The sequence below is a fragment of the Penicillium verrucosum genome (assembly GCF_028828655.1).
Source record: "Penicillium verrucosum strain IBT 35672 chromosome Unknown utg000001l_segment0_segment0, whole genome shotgun sequence".
NCBI lineage: Eukaryota > Fungi > Ascomycota > Eurotiomycetes > Eurotiales > Aspergillaceae > Penicillium > Penicillium verrucosum.
Genome location: NW_026643210.1, coordinates 13,219,679 through 13,236,285, shown reverse-complemented (window position 1 = coordinate 13,236,285; position 16,607 = coordinate 13,219,679). Strand labels below are relative to the sequence as shown.

Below are 16,607 nucleotides of genomic sequence, written 5' to 3'. Positions count from 1 at the left end.
GTATAGAATGTCGCAGAAAGACAGGCCATCTAGTCCATGGCTCAGAAGGGGCAATGCAAATTAGCAAGACCATCACCGATCACAGATGCAGTTACACTCTGCTACAGGACAGATCTTATGCCGCTTAAACCAGTCGCTGGCATGATTTGCATGGAATCCATGGTTGCAATGGATACAGAATACCACAAACCGCCGCATCACCTCAGTCTCAGTAGGCTTACGAGAACCAGCCTCAGCATCCGCAGCAATACTAGCCCGTGACATTGGGTCTGGCGAGCCCAGCCACAAGGTGCAGACGCCGCAGCGTGGCATATGTCGACCACACCGTGGACACACAGTCCCAGACATGACTGTGGGTGCCAGTGGGTTCCCGGCAGTGGGATGAACATTTTCGACACTCTTAGTAGATGGGGAGTTCTGGGAGGAAGCGTCGTGCTGAGTGAGCGGACTCGTGCAGTAGTTACAGGTGAGGCTGACTTGCTGGGGCGGTGGCGGCATGAGTTTGCGACCATCCGCAGTTACAGCGAAACGACGAGAGCCGACGTCGAATCGGGCTCGCTCGAGTTGGAGTTTCCAGGAGTTCATTTGTCGCCGATAGGTCTCGCGCCAGGCCTCAAACCGGACAACGTGTTTTTGGTTGCTAACAAGCCGCGGCACGGTATGGCTCATTGCTAGCACGGGAGTTTGAACATCATTGAATTTCTCAATATACGATTGGAATAGACCCATGGCCAGATGACCCAACCCCGTGAGCACGACTCCTTCGATATCGCCTAGGTCAATTGCTTGGCTTGTGGCTTCCTTCAGATACTCAGTTAGTTCGTCATCTGGAAGCCAGCGTAGCGCGACCTCCACGCGATATTTCAGAGGTAGTGTGGTTTCCTTGATAACTGCATTCCAGTCGCCTTTGCTCACGAGGGCTAGGATCGCCCGGGCGTATGGGTCAGTGAGTTCCTTCGCGATTTCCGCACATGTTTCCTCCCAGTCCGTGTCATTGTCTCCCTTGGAGGCACCGGCGATCGCCATGGCCAGCAATTTATGAGCTTGGGTGGGGTTGTTGCTTCGAAGTCCTAGGTAAGCCAGCTTAGGCTCATCTTGGAATACAGCCAATGCAGCAGCTTTAGTATGCTGGTCTTCGCCAGATAACGTTTTCACTGACTCCTCCAGCTCACGGTATGATTGCGTAGCACCACAAAGGCGAAGGCAGAGTCGGCGATGATCGGGAAAATCTGTGTCACAACCTGTTGTCTCGGGGAGGTTCAACTGGATTGCCAAAGTTGCCACTGCATCCGCAACTGTTTTAGCATCATCTTTCTTGGCGCTGATACAACGTTGTTCCAAGCCATGGCCTGTTCTAACATTAGCTTTGAGAAAGACTTCATGACAAAGTAAAGAAACAAACCTATTTCATTATTCCAAACATTGCTCACACCTAGATAATTCAGGTCTAAGCCATTGACAACCATTGAGGTCCCAGAAGACTCGGTTCGAGCACCTAGAAAATGTATTAAGTATGTGGTTGTGACCCCAAGGAAGAAAAAACTCACGTTCAATCCAGCCCCAGAAGTCTTGCAGGGCTTGATCATCAGAGGCCACATTTCGGTTTCGAGCCTCATCGAACAGATAACCCTCTTTGCACCGGGACTGATTAATTGTGGATAGAGTGAGCGCTTCCTTCGCAGTAAGAGGGACACCTGTCACCCCGAGAGCCATGGCGCGTTCCCGGTTCTCATGGCTTGGGACAGGCTCGAAATCAAGACTCTTTGATACGAACAGCTGACCATTTGAATTTGCCCCATGCTCTTGCGAGGTCAAACAGACGCGCGACCTAATGTTCCCGATCAGGTCTGAGATGGGTGAAATATGCTCAGACAGTGGGTGAATCGATCGCACATCCGAGTCACCCGAGGAGATGCCATAAGCTAATACACTCCGTGAAGATAAATCAATTGGTGCGCAGGGGGGTCGCACGGTGATGATCTGGGGTTGTCCATTGCCGTCGAGTGCGATAGCACTCGGTTGAAGAGACAAGCTAAGATTCAGGGAATCAAATGAAACAACCCGGTCCTTTTCTTCGTAGCCACGAGCCGGGGTATCAAAGGGTACGCAAATGTCCCGGACGTGCTTAGTGTATACCGATTCTGGGTAATTTCTGTAAGATCCCTGACCAAGAGTCTCGTCTATTGAAGAGCGATACTCCTCCGGTAAGTAGTCTTTAGCAATATCGTAATTTTTGAAATGACCGCTGCTGGACAGCGCAGAAAGATTGCCTCGATTCGTCCTTGAGAAGCGCAAGCTCCAGATGGAGGACTTCGGATGGAAAACATTCTTGAGTTCCAAAGCAGGCGTCGAGTTACCTGAGTCCGGGACACTGGCAGAAGCGCCCATTGATGGAGATGTCAGTCGAGATCCAACGCGACGGTCCCACACGGAGATAGTGCTTTCATTTGATGGAATGCAAGACGCAATATAGTTCTCATCAAGCCAGTCAATAGCCAGATTATGAACACACCGAGTGGGAAATTGTAATGATGGATTTCCAGGTCCCTCTATTACAAAATCAGTTATGCTTTTGTAGATATAAAGCCAGGAAAGACAGACCTCTCAGATCATAGATTCGAACAAACTGGCCTTTGACACCAGTTACGACCGTGTCAGGCTGGTTTCTGAAAAACTTGATGCTGGTGATAGGCTCTGAGCTGGCGAGCTTCCGCAAGGGCTCAGTGAATCCTTTGCTTCCACCAGCGGGACTGAGTCGTTGGTTGACATCCCAAATGTTCAAGCAAAAGTCGTTCCGAACGCGATCGAGGCCCGACGCCACAAGACCGTGTGTACTAAATGCAACTGCATTACAGTACCGTTGGTTGCGGACTGGGAATGAAAGAGACTCCTTGGCATCCCCATCGAGGCGTAGGATGGTGGCCTCTCCAGATGACTGACCCACGGCGATCAGGTTCTCATTTGAAGTAGACCAGTCAAATGCGCGAAAACCAGGCACGTTAGTCAAGGTGGATAGCACTTCATGGCGTAAATTTTTGCCGTCAAACCCAGTCACCCTACACAGACGAAATGATTTCCCTGTGACGTCGACTGACAGGAAGCGTTGTTCAGCGGCCGACGAGGTCGGGGACCAGCGAATGGCGGATTCCATGCTGGCCCTTTTACTAAGCGTGGTTCAGTAATTGACTGGATGACATGGATAAATCCGAACTGCCAGATAGACAAATTCAAGCGGGCAATTGGAGTAAATCAAATCAATGCGACGAGAGAGGGCCGCGGTGATGATGATCAACGGAGATGCTCATTGGTTGGGCGCCAATCTGGGGGGGACGGGCCGATAAATCCGCCGATATCTTTTTTTCTTATCGTTTTTGCTGTAGCTTCGACTTCTTTTTTTTCCTTTTCCTTTTCTGTTAGACCAACAAGCATGTCTACAGATACCAGAAACCACCGCGATCGGGCAGCTCCCTCAAAGAGGAAGACCAGGGATGGGTCAGAGGATGTTCCCCCGGCCCGCAAAAAGGTGCATCGCAAGGCAGACAAAGCAGATGATCAAGTCCAATTCGAGGACTACGGCAGCAAAGGCGATACATCGAAGCCCAAAGTGACCCGGAAATACAAGGACAAATTTGCTCCCAAACCCGAAAAGGAATACCCGTCGATCAACGACCTCAAAAAGCGAATTCGCGATGCGAAGCGACTACTCAACAAAATGGATTTGTCTGCCGATGCTCGCATTTTGCAGGAACGCGCCCTTGCCGGGTATGAGCAAGATCTTGCGGACGAAACTACACGCAGAGAAAGGTCATCATTGATCAAGAAATATCACTTTGTCCGATTCCTTGGTATGTGGCCGATAAGTCTACAAGTTCTTGAGTCCTCGCTAACGTACCTTGTTGTTATTGAATAGACCGCAAAACTGCCACCAAAGAACTCAACCGACTTACTCGCCGGGAGAAGGACGAAGACCTTGATCCGAAACAAAAGGCTCGTCTTGCGGCGAAAATCCACACATGCCAGGTGAACCTGAACTACACGATCTACTATCCTCTCACCGAGAAATACATTTCAATCTACCCCAGTGGAAAACCCGATGCAACAGACCCAAAGTCAGAATTGCAAACACAGGAAACCAAATCCAACGACGCCAAGCCCCCGATGTGGTCTGTCGTTGAGAAGTGCATGGAAGAAAAGACACTGGACCTTCTTCGTGAAGGAAAGCTGCACATCAATGCTAATGGAGAGAAGATCCAAGCTTCGTCTTCTGGCACAACTACAGTTACAGATACCCACACGGAGAAGAGCAAGAAGGGAGAGCAACAGAAAGAGAAGCATGTTTCCAAAGGTGACAAGAAGAGCAGCAAGAAGGAGAAAGCTGCACGCAGCGAGCGGGCTCCCAAGAAACACGAGGCATCAGAACCAGCCAATGCGGAGGACCAGGATGATAGCGATGGTGGTTTCTTTGAATAACCAATTCATACGTTCGATGCAGAATTCGTTCATGTCTTATTTGTCTTGATATCCACTCTAGCATTTTATATATTCTATTGCAATACAGCCAAATGACACTGTCTGTCCAAAGCTCCACCGAATAATAAACGGGTTCTCCACCTGCATACCTACGATGCTGATGATGTTGTTCATCTAGGTTGTTAGGCGGAACACAGAAACTCGTTTTTGCTGTATAGCACTATTTGTTACCTATAAGTTAGTCCGGCGTACTTATGCAGGGCATATAAAACCTGATTTGATAGATTGAATAAACAACGAGTCTTCTGCTTTTCCCCCTTCATAGCAGTAGTCCTCCAACGGTATATGGTATAAATCGAGTACATCGTTCTCTAATTTGACTACATACTTCATTCACTTCGTCAACTCTCTTGTCAACTCTCTTTTCTACACTTACTCCTACCCTCTAACCTTTACCTTGCTTTTACATCTGCTATTCTCGACTATCCGAACCTTCATCACATTGATCTATGCTACTTTGAAGCATTGACTCCAAAGCTAGGGCTAACCACACCAACCTTTCACATTTACTATCTGATTTCAACTGCGAACATCAGATCAACACCTAAATTCTTTGCTGCCCAGATCTAACTTTCACTTCTATCTCTACCTACCATCACATGTGCTTCTTTGCACATCCGGCTTCTCTGCGTTAATCCATACCCTCTATCATCTACACATCTACTTTGCTTTGCTCGTCTTTTTTTTCACAACTTTCACAACTTTCATCCCCTTTACCATTCCGTTGTGATCTCACTTCTCACTGCAGGTAAGGTATCGATGAATGATCCCTTTGCTACTTCAATCTCCATTCTTATATTGTGCTCATGTTCACCTTACGATCTATCTTGTCACAAACTGCAACTTCATATTCGCTGACTCCTATATCTATAGCCCAGACTTCTGCATACTTTGAACTTCTGCAACAATTCGAGCTTTGATACCGTTCAACTATCTATCAATGCAACTTTGATCCACCAGATATACGTCTAGTCATCTGAGCTCTTGACAAACCAAGCACGGATTCTTCAATCAACTACACAATCCATCCAATCAAGCCAAGATGTCTACATCCGCACCCCAAGAAGCCAAAATGGCATGCCACCCTTCAGATGAAGCCGAGTTCATTGAGCAGCAAAAGGTCTTTCGAGACCGCTGCTCCAAAGCCCTCGCCAACCATCTAAAGTCCAATCCCGACGTAGTGTGGACCCCCAAAGACGGCTACGGAAGGAACCCAACCACAAAGGAAGAAGGGGCACAACTGAAACTGGTCCTGGATGTGCAATTCAACGAGGAAAGCGGCCAATGGGACTTCCCTCCACCCAACAACCGACTGTCAGATGAATTAGTTTATCTGGCAACCAAGTTCATGAACGCGCGCCACCGAGCACGACTATACCCATACGATTTCGACCCCATGGGCCACATCAACCCTCAACGCGTATCATCGGGGCCGGCTCCCATTATCTGGGCTCACGGCTTGCCTTTCTTCCCAGTCTACAAAGGCTATTACATCCTCTGTGGACGCGACAACGCGAACAGCATCGGCTGGCTGCTCCACGAGAAAACAAGGGATGTCATGCAATCCAGCCCGATCTGGTCTATTGGGGCAGTCATCGCACCTGATTCTGCCGTGAAGGCTCCTCACGCTATCACCCGCCAGATGACAACACACAAGCCTAGTGGTATCGAGAGTGAATTGCAGTACAGGAGCAAGACCTGGACGCGCGATTTTGTGGCTGCTGACCACCATCTCTGTGCGGTTCTTCCGAATCCAGAAGTTGACGGGATTGAGATCTGCCCTCTGTGGAAAGTCTGGGGTTACAACGTTCGTTGTGGACCTATGAGGCGTGGAGTGAAGCCGACTACCATGCCGAGGGGATTCTTCACCAGTCATGGTATCAAAGATTTTGACTATGACGCTCTCTCTAGGCCATACAGCAACCAGCTGATGAACGAGGATGGCGAGCTAGATGAGCAAACGGACTCAGATGACGATACTGAGGTGGAAGAACCCACTGGAAAGAGTAATGGAATTGCTTGCAGTGGCAATCAATCCATGATTGCTCAGTCAGCGTCCCAAGTTGACGTGGATGTGGATATTGTCAGCCCAGTTGAGGTTCCAGCGCATGGTCCAGGGCAGGTCACAGAGAAGATCCCGGACGATGTCAAGGAAGAGGCCAAGGGAGAGGCCAAGGAAGAGGCCCCGAAAGACACCGAAACCGCCCCTTCAGAACACGAGGAAAAACAACCTGTGCTTTCCGATAACACTGTGGACACTGAGCTCGGGTTGGGTATGGATATCGAACACCCAATGAAAGAATCCATCCAGACGCCCATCCCCGAACAGACCAGCACGACTATTATCCCTCTTCCAGAGACCACGATCCAAACCGTTGAGACAGCTGAACCTAGTGACGTGCAACCGATGACTGAAAACCACGAAACTGAGCAAGCAGTGACTGATGCATCTTCTGCAAACCTTCATACCACTGACCCGTCCAAGGTGGAGCAACTCGCACCCGAACAACCCGGCATTGAGAAGTTGAGTCACACGACAGTTTGTGTCAGGTCTGAGGAGGCAGTGCTTACTGAAGGTGGTGTGGATGAAACCGAAGTCCACAAGAGTCAAGCACCAGCGGGGGCTCATGTGCAGGAAGGGGGGATGCACCTTGAAACCGGAAGCCCAAAAAGAAATGCGAAATAGGGTGAGAAATGAGATCGACTTCATTTTTCATTTCTATGGGATGTCAGAAGGGAGATGATGGATCCCAAGGGTTACCTTTCTTTTCTTTTTATTGAAATTCCGGGTTTATGGCACCAGTTTGGGGGGTTGTACCTTTCTTTTATCTTCATATTTCCCTCTTGCGATATGTTTCTTTGCATATTATTGCCAGTGACATGCAGTTGATCACCGTGCTTTGCAGTTATTCTTACGATATTAATGGTCTTTTCTGCTGCTCTCGAAGAGGATTCTCCTCATCTGGCTACTGGGTTTCTTTGAAACCCTCACCATGCAGGTTTCTATAAGATACAAGAGAATCGGGTTCACGGGATGTAAACAGGTTATTGAAGAACAAATACTATCTTGCAAAATAAGTCAAGAGGTCCTTGGTTCATGCTAATGATTCATTAAATAAGCAATTCTAGCCATACAGACATTGTATACTAAACAAGGTGCTTTTTAGCCATTCTATATTTCGTGACAGGTTGTCCTAAAGTGCATCCAAAAACACAGTGGAGTATTCTTACCTATAACAGCGCTAATATCGTCCTAGGCCGACTGTCCACCTAGAGGACATGCCTTGGAATTGACGTGAGAGTGTAGAGTGTCATAAGAGAAGCCCGACATGCGGCATGAATTCAAATTGAGAAGCCCAGGAAGACAAACTGATAGGGAAAATCCCCCCAAAACGCCAATCATCTCGCCAATAACCCCTCTAGATACATATACTAGAGCTAACATCTCGATTTGGTGAAAGATGTGAACATATAAAAATCTCATAGAACATGCAGGAAAGAAAGCCCATTCTTGGAATTTGGCGCCATAGCTAAAAACGAGGAGAGAGGCGAAGACAAGTAGATGTGACGATAGGTGGTAGATAGAGAGATAGAGGGCCCAAAAAAGCAAACGCGAAAGAAAGTGTTGTATTGGGCAAGCCAGAAAAGAAAATCATAACGTGCGTAATTCATATCAAGTTGAAAATGACCATTGGATAATCTTCAATATCAAATGGTTGGCATCCAGCATAGCATCCATTTGAGATACTAGCGATCCTGCGCTAGCAGACTCGAGCAACGTCTTGCGTCTAGTTCGAATTTCAGGTGTGCCCAGAACACACCGAATGGAAAGAAAAAGCCGCAGGCATTTACTTTACATGACAGTGCAGCCACCACCGCTCTGGGCTCGTCTGCGTCTCCCGCCAAGAGCAGAGATAGCGCCCACGCCGTAAGCATCGTTCTCGTCTTCGTCTTCATTGTACAGACGCTCAGCTTCACGGGCACGACGTCGACGTCGGCGAGCACCAGCACCAGCAGCACCAGCCTCTTCAGTGGCGACCATGTATTCGGCCCATTTCCGGTCCAGCCGGGATGCAGCAGCGAGATCGCCGCGCAGGACACGTTTCGTGTGTTCATCGACGGTCATCTGCCAGCCGTAGAAACATTTGAGCTGGATGATTTCGTTGGGGTAGGTTGGTGCTGGTGACGGCGAAGGGGAGGAGGCTGGAGTGACGAAGGTGCTTGTCGCCGGGGAGGAGCCGGCATCTGATGTTTGTGTCACCGTCACCACAGTTGAAACGGGTTTGCGGGAGGCGCGCGGGATGTATGCGTTGCTGGAGAGGACTTCCCGGACCCCTGCCCAGGTGACGTTGGCGCAGTCGAATATCATGAGTCGTAGTCCGACTTTGGGGACCTCGTCGTTGTATCCGCGGCGGCGGACACGGAAGCTGGCTTCCATCAGCGTCAGATCTGACACTCTGGTGTTGTCCATTTCGACGGATCGGAGGTTTGGACAGTTCTTCATTACTCGGAGCATTCCTGTGTCGCTGAGACTCTCGCAGTAGCTGATGTTCAAGTGTTCCAAATTTTGGGCACATGGGGATTCAGCCAGCTGCACCAGGGTGCGGTTCGTCAAGTTCTCCAAATCCTCCAGTTCCAAATGCGACAGGTTTGGTGTCGTGCGAACGACGTCCATGACAGATTCATCGGTCAGCTCGGAGCACTGGGAAACTTGCAGGCCTTCCAAATCTGGGACGTTATAGGCCAGGCTTTTCAATCCATCGTCGCTCACTTCAGGGCAATGGTGAAGGTCCAAATGACGGAATTTTCGAGGTGGGACGATAGGCCGATCGGTCAGGATATCAATATTGGGGCTTTTTCCGTGAATCAGTATTTTCAGGCTCTGATCGGTCAGATCGGTACGACTCATAATCAAGCGATCCAAAGTATTGCGCTCGAACAAAGCCAGAGTGAATTTCTCATCTTTAAACCCACGGATTTCACTGGCCCTAAGATCCTTCAATCGCTCACAGGACTGGACAATCCGAAGAAGACCAGTGGTATCGACATTATTGCACCAAGAAACATTCAATGTCTCGAGTTGCGGACAAGATCGTGCAATGACCTTCATAGCCGAGTTTGTGACACTGGACAGACCCGAGAGATTGATGGATTCCAAACGGGGATTACGCAGGAGGAAAGAGTAGATGGATGCCTTGCCAATACGACAACCCTCAAGCGAAAAGTTGACCACATTCCGACATAGATCTGAAATGCGCTCTCCATCCGATGACCATTTCTCGCGCATTTGAACGCAGCCTCTGAGATTGAGGTCTCGGACAAACGGACCGCCACAAGTGATAAGCTTGACCAAAACATCACTCGGGATCTTAGAGTAGTACTCGGTGGTATCAACCTTAGACCACAATTGTCCGTTGTAGCACATCTCATTCCACGTCTTGGACACAGCGGAGCAGCGGACAATTTCTTGCGGAGCGAGGTATTGGAAGATCTCCATCTTAAGCTCTTGTGGCATATCGCCCCAAAAATCAAGAGTCTTGGCCGGTTGGGATTCTGGAAGGGTGACCTCCTCGAACTTCACTCCCATCGGCATCGCGGTATGTGGTGATCCAAGCGAAGCTGGCCTCACATCGAAGGGCAAAGGCACGGTGCGAGGCGTAGTGAAACCAGGGCCATCGGTGTCCATCAATCGAATGCGAGCGTTTGTGCCCTGGGGCTCGCCGGGAGAGTTCGAACATCCGGGAGTAGCAGGCCGAGGATTGAGGCCGCCATAGAGCTGGGAGGAACTTCCATTGCCTAGACAGGGCGAGTAGGAAGGTGAAGATAGCGAAACACAAGAATAAGAAGCTTTATGGTCACGGCGGTAACTAGTGGTCGATGAGGAGCGGCCGCGTCGGGTCAATGTCGGGCTAGATGACATGCGTTGGAGACTCTGCAATAACTTCTGACGACCCTTGAGTTTTGGCGGTTGCTCTAATGGGATCTGGCCTGCCGAATTGATCGGGCTGTTCGGAGAGATACTACCCGGAGAGGGTAGGATCTCATCGGATACTTGGGAGGTCATTTTGGCGACTTGGTTTAGCCTGTATCACTTATTCTCTGGCCCACTGCTATCTTGTCACGCCTTCCGACGGGTGTCGGCACGGTACGGAGGTATCACACGAGCAATAAGAACGACGAAGGATAGTGGAAATGGATAGAGCGACGGGCGCGCAGTCACCGGAAGCTCTTAGATGAGCATAGTGCTAGATTTCAGCGATGACCGGTCTTTTGGATATTGATCAGCGCTTTGAGGGATAGAGGAAATAGAGAGATGGAGTGATCAGAATGTCAGGTGGGGAAATCACGTTGTCCGTTATTGTTCTCTCGGGGTCCACGGCCAAAGAACCGTGGAACAGGTTTCGGCAAAGATGCCGTACAGAAAACCGAGAGAACCGAAAAGGCCGAGTAGAAGAATAGAGGATATTGGGGGGGGAAGTTGAAAAAGGGAGAGAGAGAGAGAGAGAGAGATATGCAAAGAGAAACAAGAAATGGCGGAATGCAGAGAAGGGAATGCGATACATCTATTAAACCTGGTATTGACCCAACCATCACATATGAGACGTTGTACTACGCAAGTACTTCCCCCTCTGCGTTATCTGCTTATCGGTCCCCACCTATTACCTAGGCACCGGTATATAACTACATACATGTACTTTTCAAATGTACTTTTCAAATACCATGTTCTTATTATTTTCTATCTTCTTCTTGGGTAACTCTGCAGTACATTGTGTATAGTGTACTGATCTCTACGTACGATACCAGTGGCATGGCACAGACCCATCTGATGTGAGACCAAAGCCCACACTCGACGGACGCCTCGGACAAAAAGAACAGACCGACAAATTTGACCTCAGAACCAGAACCCACTTAAAGGCCACGATCCAGGGACACACCGAGGCGATTTGTTCCTGAGAGGCAAACCGTCCGATTTCATTTTCGCCTTTTCTATTTTCGCTGGTGGGGCCATATGCGGGGGACACACTAACCCACGGTACGAGGATTAAAAAAGAAAATACCTAACTATAAAAAAAACACGCCATATGGAATGGAACATGCTCATACCATATGACGATAGCTATTTTCTCCACTGTTTACAGTATTTTGGTTTACTCTCAAGAACACTGAATTTCAGTACAACACTCCTACAGATGTTACAAATGTATTTGTATCAAATTGGAGATGTCCAACTTCCAAGGTTCTTGGCTTGGCATATGAAGTGGAGATTGCCCCCATAATAGATTGCCCTGGGTTTTTGCCAAGTACAAAAAAAAAACACTGGAACCGTACGCTAAATGTTACCCCGCAATTCGCTCAAAGCCGCAATCTATATGATGTCTGCCCTCTTGGGGTTCTCTAGGTCACATAAAAAGATATGCAAATGTGTCGCAAAATCAAAATGCCATGAAAAAGGGATGTGAAAAAAAAAAAAAAAAACTTGATAAAATAAGCCCAGGTAAAAAAAAATAAGACAAATCATACGTTGATGTTCATAATCATCATCCATCAACGTGATCCTAGGTTAGAAGAAAACAGACACTCGCTCCACACCGGCCCCGAAATGATACCCAGTTCCCTGGAAAATTTTGCATCCATCATCAAAACATAATCAACTTTGTGGGGTATCGCGTTATTTTTTGTTTTGTTTTTTTTTTTTAATAAAAGGCGGAGGGAGAAGGAAGAGTGGTATGAGAAGGGATTCAAATGTTTTGGTTCAAGCCCCCACCATCCAAGGATGTTCAAGGACTTCAGTAATGGTGAGTCGGTTGTCAACGTCGCGATCGAGCATCGTGCGGATGAGGTCAATGCAATCTTCCGAGAACGGAAGGAAGGGAATGCGGAGCGGGTGGTCAAGGATCTCATCAACGTTGTAGAACGGGTTCTCTTTGTAGACAATGGTGTAAAGGAGAATGCCGAGAGCCCAGATGTCCTGTTCCTTGCCTCGATACGACCTGCCCTGTAAGACCTCGGGGGCGGCATAATCTAATACATATAGTCAGCATGTTACCTTCCATGAAAGAGACAAAAGAAACTCACCAATTGTTCCCACAAAGACGTCAAAGGGTCCGTTTTTGATATAGGCCGCACTCCCAAAGTCGATCAACTTGATCCGTCCTTCTCCATCAAGAACCACATTCTCATCCTTGATGTCTCGATGAACAACCAGTGCTTTGGTGTGTAAATGATTAATGGCGCCCGCAACCTGTTTGAAGATGTTTCGGCACTCCGACTCGTCCATGTTGGCCTTGAGCTCGATGTAATCGAACAGGTCCATCCCCGGCAGCCCGTGAGGGGTCATTTCAATGTAATAATTGATATCGTCTTCGAAGAAACCTTCCATCTCCACAATGTTTGGGTGCTTGAGCCCATCCCGCCGCAGGAAGTCCAGAACGTGGATCTCTAGTGGCACAGTACCCAGTCGCCGATCACGAGTCCACGTATCCACCAGGATCCGCTTCTTCGTAACAAACTTCAGCACCATCTTCTTAGTAGGATGCTTCTTTGAACGTGCTAGTTTGACTTGGCCGTAGGCTCCTTGTCCCATCTCCTCGAGAATCACATAGTCGTTGATCGTTCGTTTCGCCGGAGGGTCGTTCTTCACATTAGCAGCCAAAACCGGAGGGACGGGCTGCGCGGCACGGGCGGCAAGAGGCTCAGACGCAGCCTCACTGAGTTGTTGACTGAGTGTTGATGTCGGGGTTTTGATCTCTACAGAAGCCTTGCGGTTTTCCGCAGTCCGGGTATCAGCACCTGCGTCCGACGGGCGATCTGAATCAGGGTCATGTGTGGGCGAGGTAGGTTTAGAACTTGGTACAGATGATGGCGAGATGCCAGCAGCAGGCCCAGCAGCATGGAGCTGTCTCGAGTAGGTTATCCACAATGCGTAGACCAACTCTGTGACTGCAATGGTATCATCGCTGTCATCAGAGTCGCTGCTGCGATCGCTGCTTTTCTCTGTCTTATCCTTCGAGAAGAAGGTGCCGCTCTTAACCACACGCAGTTGAATGTCCACGACAATGGTTGAGCCATCCCGATGCTTGGCAAGCAAGCCACTTGGCTCTGTAAACACAGAGGCGGCATTTGCTTTTCCATCGCGGAGAATAGAAAGTGTCCGTGCCCGTCGGAAGCTGTGCTCGGGTACGACAATACCATCAACCAGTGGCACATTGTCCTCCTCGGTCAAAACATCTAGAATTTCATCGAAATCGGGCACAAGCTCAGTGATGTGGAGTCCCTCTGGTGTTTCTTGACCGAATAGGACTGAAGAGAACACGGAGTTGGAGCTGATCACGTTCAATGAGGAGGACGAGAGCACCATCATGCCTGCGACATGAGGAAAGCTGGAGACTTGAAGAGTGCGATCTCCTTCTCCCTTTCCAACAGCGACAGGAATACAAACGCCAGCAGCGGTGCGGGCGGCAAAGTGCTTTAGGTCCACGATTTTAGCCAATCCCTTCTCGAGGGATGTCTCAAGAGATTCCGATGGCAAACAGGGTAAAAGGTCGGTGATCGACTGGCCCTTTTGAACGACCGATGGGCCCCATATTTTTTCAACTTCACCTTTGGCACCCACGACGTTCCATGAATCGTCACACTGTATGGACGCAACATTCTCTGTGATCTCTTCCATGACCCAGATCAGACCACCACGCTTTTCCATAACCCAGACGCTAGCGGACCCCCGTGACCCGTTGCGCTTTTGAATCGGAACCACATCACCGCATAGCAAGACTCCGCGTGATTTATTGGCCGGGTGGTTGTTGTTTCGGGGGTTTCTCGTGCTGGAGCCATATCCGTCATCGGTCTGCGCTCTCCGGGACTTTTCTCGTGAAGATGGTTTGCTGAGAAGTTGTGCTGTCACTCCATTCCCAAGACCTCGAAATTTGGGGTTGACGGCGGAGATGTTAGCTCTTTCGGGTTGAAGTGGCATGCGGGCAGCGGCATCAGTGCTCGGATCTCCAAGTTTGTCCTTGAGCCATTCCCGGTGCTCCTTCTGTACAACCTCCAGGATGCTGAGATGGCGAACTTCGGATTGAAGAACACCAAAGATGAGACATGACAGATCATTAGCGGCCAGAATGGTCCATGGTTCCTTGGCCTCGGTCCTGAACACGGCCTGGGAAGCCGGGGTCCATTTGCTGCTATGCGCGTGGAGGGCGGGGATCTGGAATCCCAATCCAGCAGTCGAGGCGGTAAGCGGGGCGAAAGAATCCGCAGAAGAGGTGTATGGTTGTGCTAGAGTTTCCATCAGCTTGCTCCTAATAGAGACAGAGCATAGGTCCGTGTATGTACGTTTTAAGCTTACGCGCCTGGATGTAGGTGCAGAGACCAGGTCCCTCCGTTGGTTGGAGATACGATCGCTAGGCACCGGGCTCAACATTTGGGAGCTTTCGGAGGGATGTGACCCCGATGTGGTGGAATCCTGGGCGCCGTCTCGGGTGCTGGCCGGGGATGAATCGCCATCTGAGAAGGCCCTCTCAAAGACGTTGTCGCTATTAATCTCTGCGGGTCCTGTGATGGGTCCACGGCCTTGGATGTGGGTTTCCTGGGTTTCGAGCATATTTGCTCGGGCCAAAAGCTCCATCATACCTTGCATCTCCGTATCCCCACTGGCGTTTGCTTGTGCGTTGGCGATCGCGGCATTGGTTGCGGCCCATCCCATCCGGTCGCGCATGAAATCAATAGATCTTTTGAGAATGTTCTGACGACTGTGGAGAAATTCCTCGGACTGTTGGGCGAAGGAAAAGGAGTGTAGCGACTCGAGCGGAAACCGGTGTAGATCTTCTAAATCCGTAAAACTTCGGCTCGACAAGTGACTGGGATGCGCTCGGGAAGATGAGCGAGAGCGGGGAGAGGGAGCGGGCCGCTGGCTAGGAATGGGAGCTAGCGATAGCGACGAGGTAGACATATTTGGAAGGGTCAGTACTCGCGAAGGTTGGTTTTGGCGTATGCGGTCTAGCCCGGATGGACCAATTCCATGGTCGTTCTCGAACAATGGAGATCTGTTGAGATGCAAAAATTGTTAAGGATGTGTTAGAAATTAGAATGAATATTGTCGCTGACCTGGAAAGAGGGTCATATCCCGAAGAAACACTACCCGCCGAGCTCCTGAGGTGATCTGTCCGTAAAGAAAGGTTGTGCAGTCCGGACTCGGATTCGGGCGACTCAGAGAGGGATCCTAACGGCGACGAAAGAGGGCTCGGCTCGCCTAAGTTTGATCAGCATGATTCACCTAGCTTATTATCAACTTAATCGGCACGTCTCGAAGTTTCCATTCCACGGGCCTTTCAAGGAAATGTGATGCTTCCGAATGATCAGACGGTTGGTCTCCGCGATCAGATGCATCTCGGAGCATGTGCTAGCGGATGACCGTGATCACTTGGGAAAGAACCAATTCGCGCCCTGGTTGCTCCAAACCCTTCCAATGTTTCTTTTCGGGTGCTCAATGAGCCATAAGCTCACTCTGAACAGCACCATAGCCTGTCCTCACCTCCACTAGTTCCTCAAGGCCCATGGAATGTGAAACAAAGACTGAACGTCAACATGAAAAGAAAGAAGAAAAAAAAAACATATGCGCATGACTGACCATCATGGTTGTAAGCCGACCCCATCCCCGAGGTCTCTCTTCTCTCTCTATTGTCTCTCTTTTTTGGGTTTCGGTTGTTATGCTCAACTTCGAATTCAAATGATCAGATGGAAAACAAAGAAAAGTACGAGGCTCAATCGAGGCGAGCACTCGTGAATGTAGCTGGGGTATGCGACATGTATGGGCCGGTCATTCGCAACTTGGACGGGGGTTGGGCGGGCAGCTGCCTCGTAGGGTCTCAGGCGGCATATGTGGCGTCGCGGCTGGGCACGCAAAAGGTGAAGGACAAGCAGATGAGGTCGAGGTAAAAGGATTCAAGGGGGGAGAAGAAAAAAGAGAAACAGCAGCGGGGAAGAGAGTGGGGAGAAGGAAAATGCGAGAAAAAGGAAACTGGCCCCCCCCTTCCGTGATGTAATAACGTTTTGGGTATTTTTATATCTTTTTGTATATG

At 49.4% G+C, this 16,607-nt stretch overlaps 5 protein-coding genes across 5 annotated transcripts; 2 read left to right on the top strand and 3 right to left on the bottom strand.

Annotated features, from left to right (window-relative positions):
* Positions 1–72: 72 nt before the first annotated feature.
* N7516_004855 (uncharacterized protein) lies at positions 73–3,151 on the bottom strand (the record flags this gene model as incomplete). Its single annotated transcript, XM_057217575.1, has 4 exons — positions 73–1,349; positions 1,403–1,495; positions 1,548–2,549; positions 2,602–3,151. The coding sequence occupies 4 exons, from the start codon at positions 3,149–3,151 to the stop codon at positions 73–75; spliced, it is 2,922 nt and encodes a 973-aa protein (XP_057079458.1).
* Positions 3,152–3,427: 276 nt separating this feature from the next.
* On the top strand, positions 3,428–4,470 carry N7516_004854 (Efg1 domain-containing protein; the record flags this gene model as incomplete). The annotated part of the gene is made up of 2 exons (XM_057217574.1): positions 3,428–3,845; positions 3,911–4,470. 2 exons carry the CDS (start codon positions 3,428–3,430, stop codon positions 4,468–4,470), a joined length of 978 nt encoding a protein of 325 aa, XP_057079457.1.
* A 1,102-nt stretch (positions 4,471–5,572) lies between these two features.
* N7516_004853 (uncharacterized protein) lies at positions 5,573–7,216 on the top strand (the record flags this gene model as incomplete). The annotated part of the gene is made up of 1 exon (XM_057217573.1): positions 5,573–7,216. The coding sequence occupies one exon, from the start codon at positions 5,573–5,575 to the stop codon at positions 7,214–7,216; it is 1,644 nt and encodes a 547-aa protein (XP_057079456.1).
* A 1,167-nt stretch (positions 7,217–8,383) lies between these two features.
* On the bottom strand, positions 8,384–10,594 carry N7516_004852 (F-box domain protein; the record flags this gene model as incomplete). The annotated part of the gene is made up of 1 exon (XM_057217572.1): positions 8,384–10,594. One exon carries the CDS (start codon positions 10,592–10,594, stop codon positions 8,384–8,386), a length of 2,211 nt encoding a protein of 736 aa, XP_057079455.1.
* A 1,639-nt stretch (positions 10,595–12,233) lies between these two features.
* Positions 12,234–16,181, bottom strand: N7516_004851 (serine/threonine-protein kinase; the record flags this gene model as incomplete). The annotated part of the gene is made up of 4 exons (XM_057217571.1): positions 12,234–12,552; positions 12,607–15,572; positions 15,634–15,778; positions 16,157–16,181. The coding sequence occupies 4 exons, from the start codon at positions 16,179–16,181 to the stop codon at positions 12,284–12,286; spliced, it is 3,405 nt and encodes a 1,134-aa protein (XP_057079454.1). The 3' UTR covers positions 12,234–12,283.
* Between the last annotated feature and the right edge of the window lie 426 nt (positions 16,182–16,607).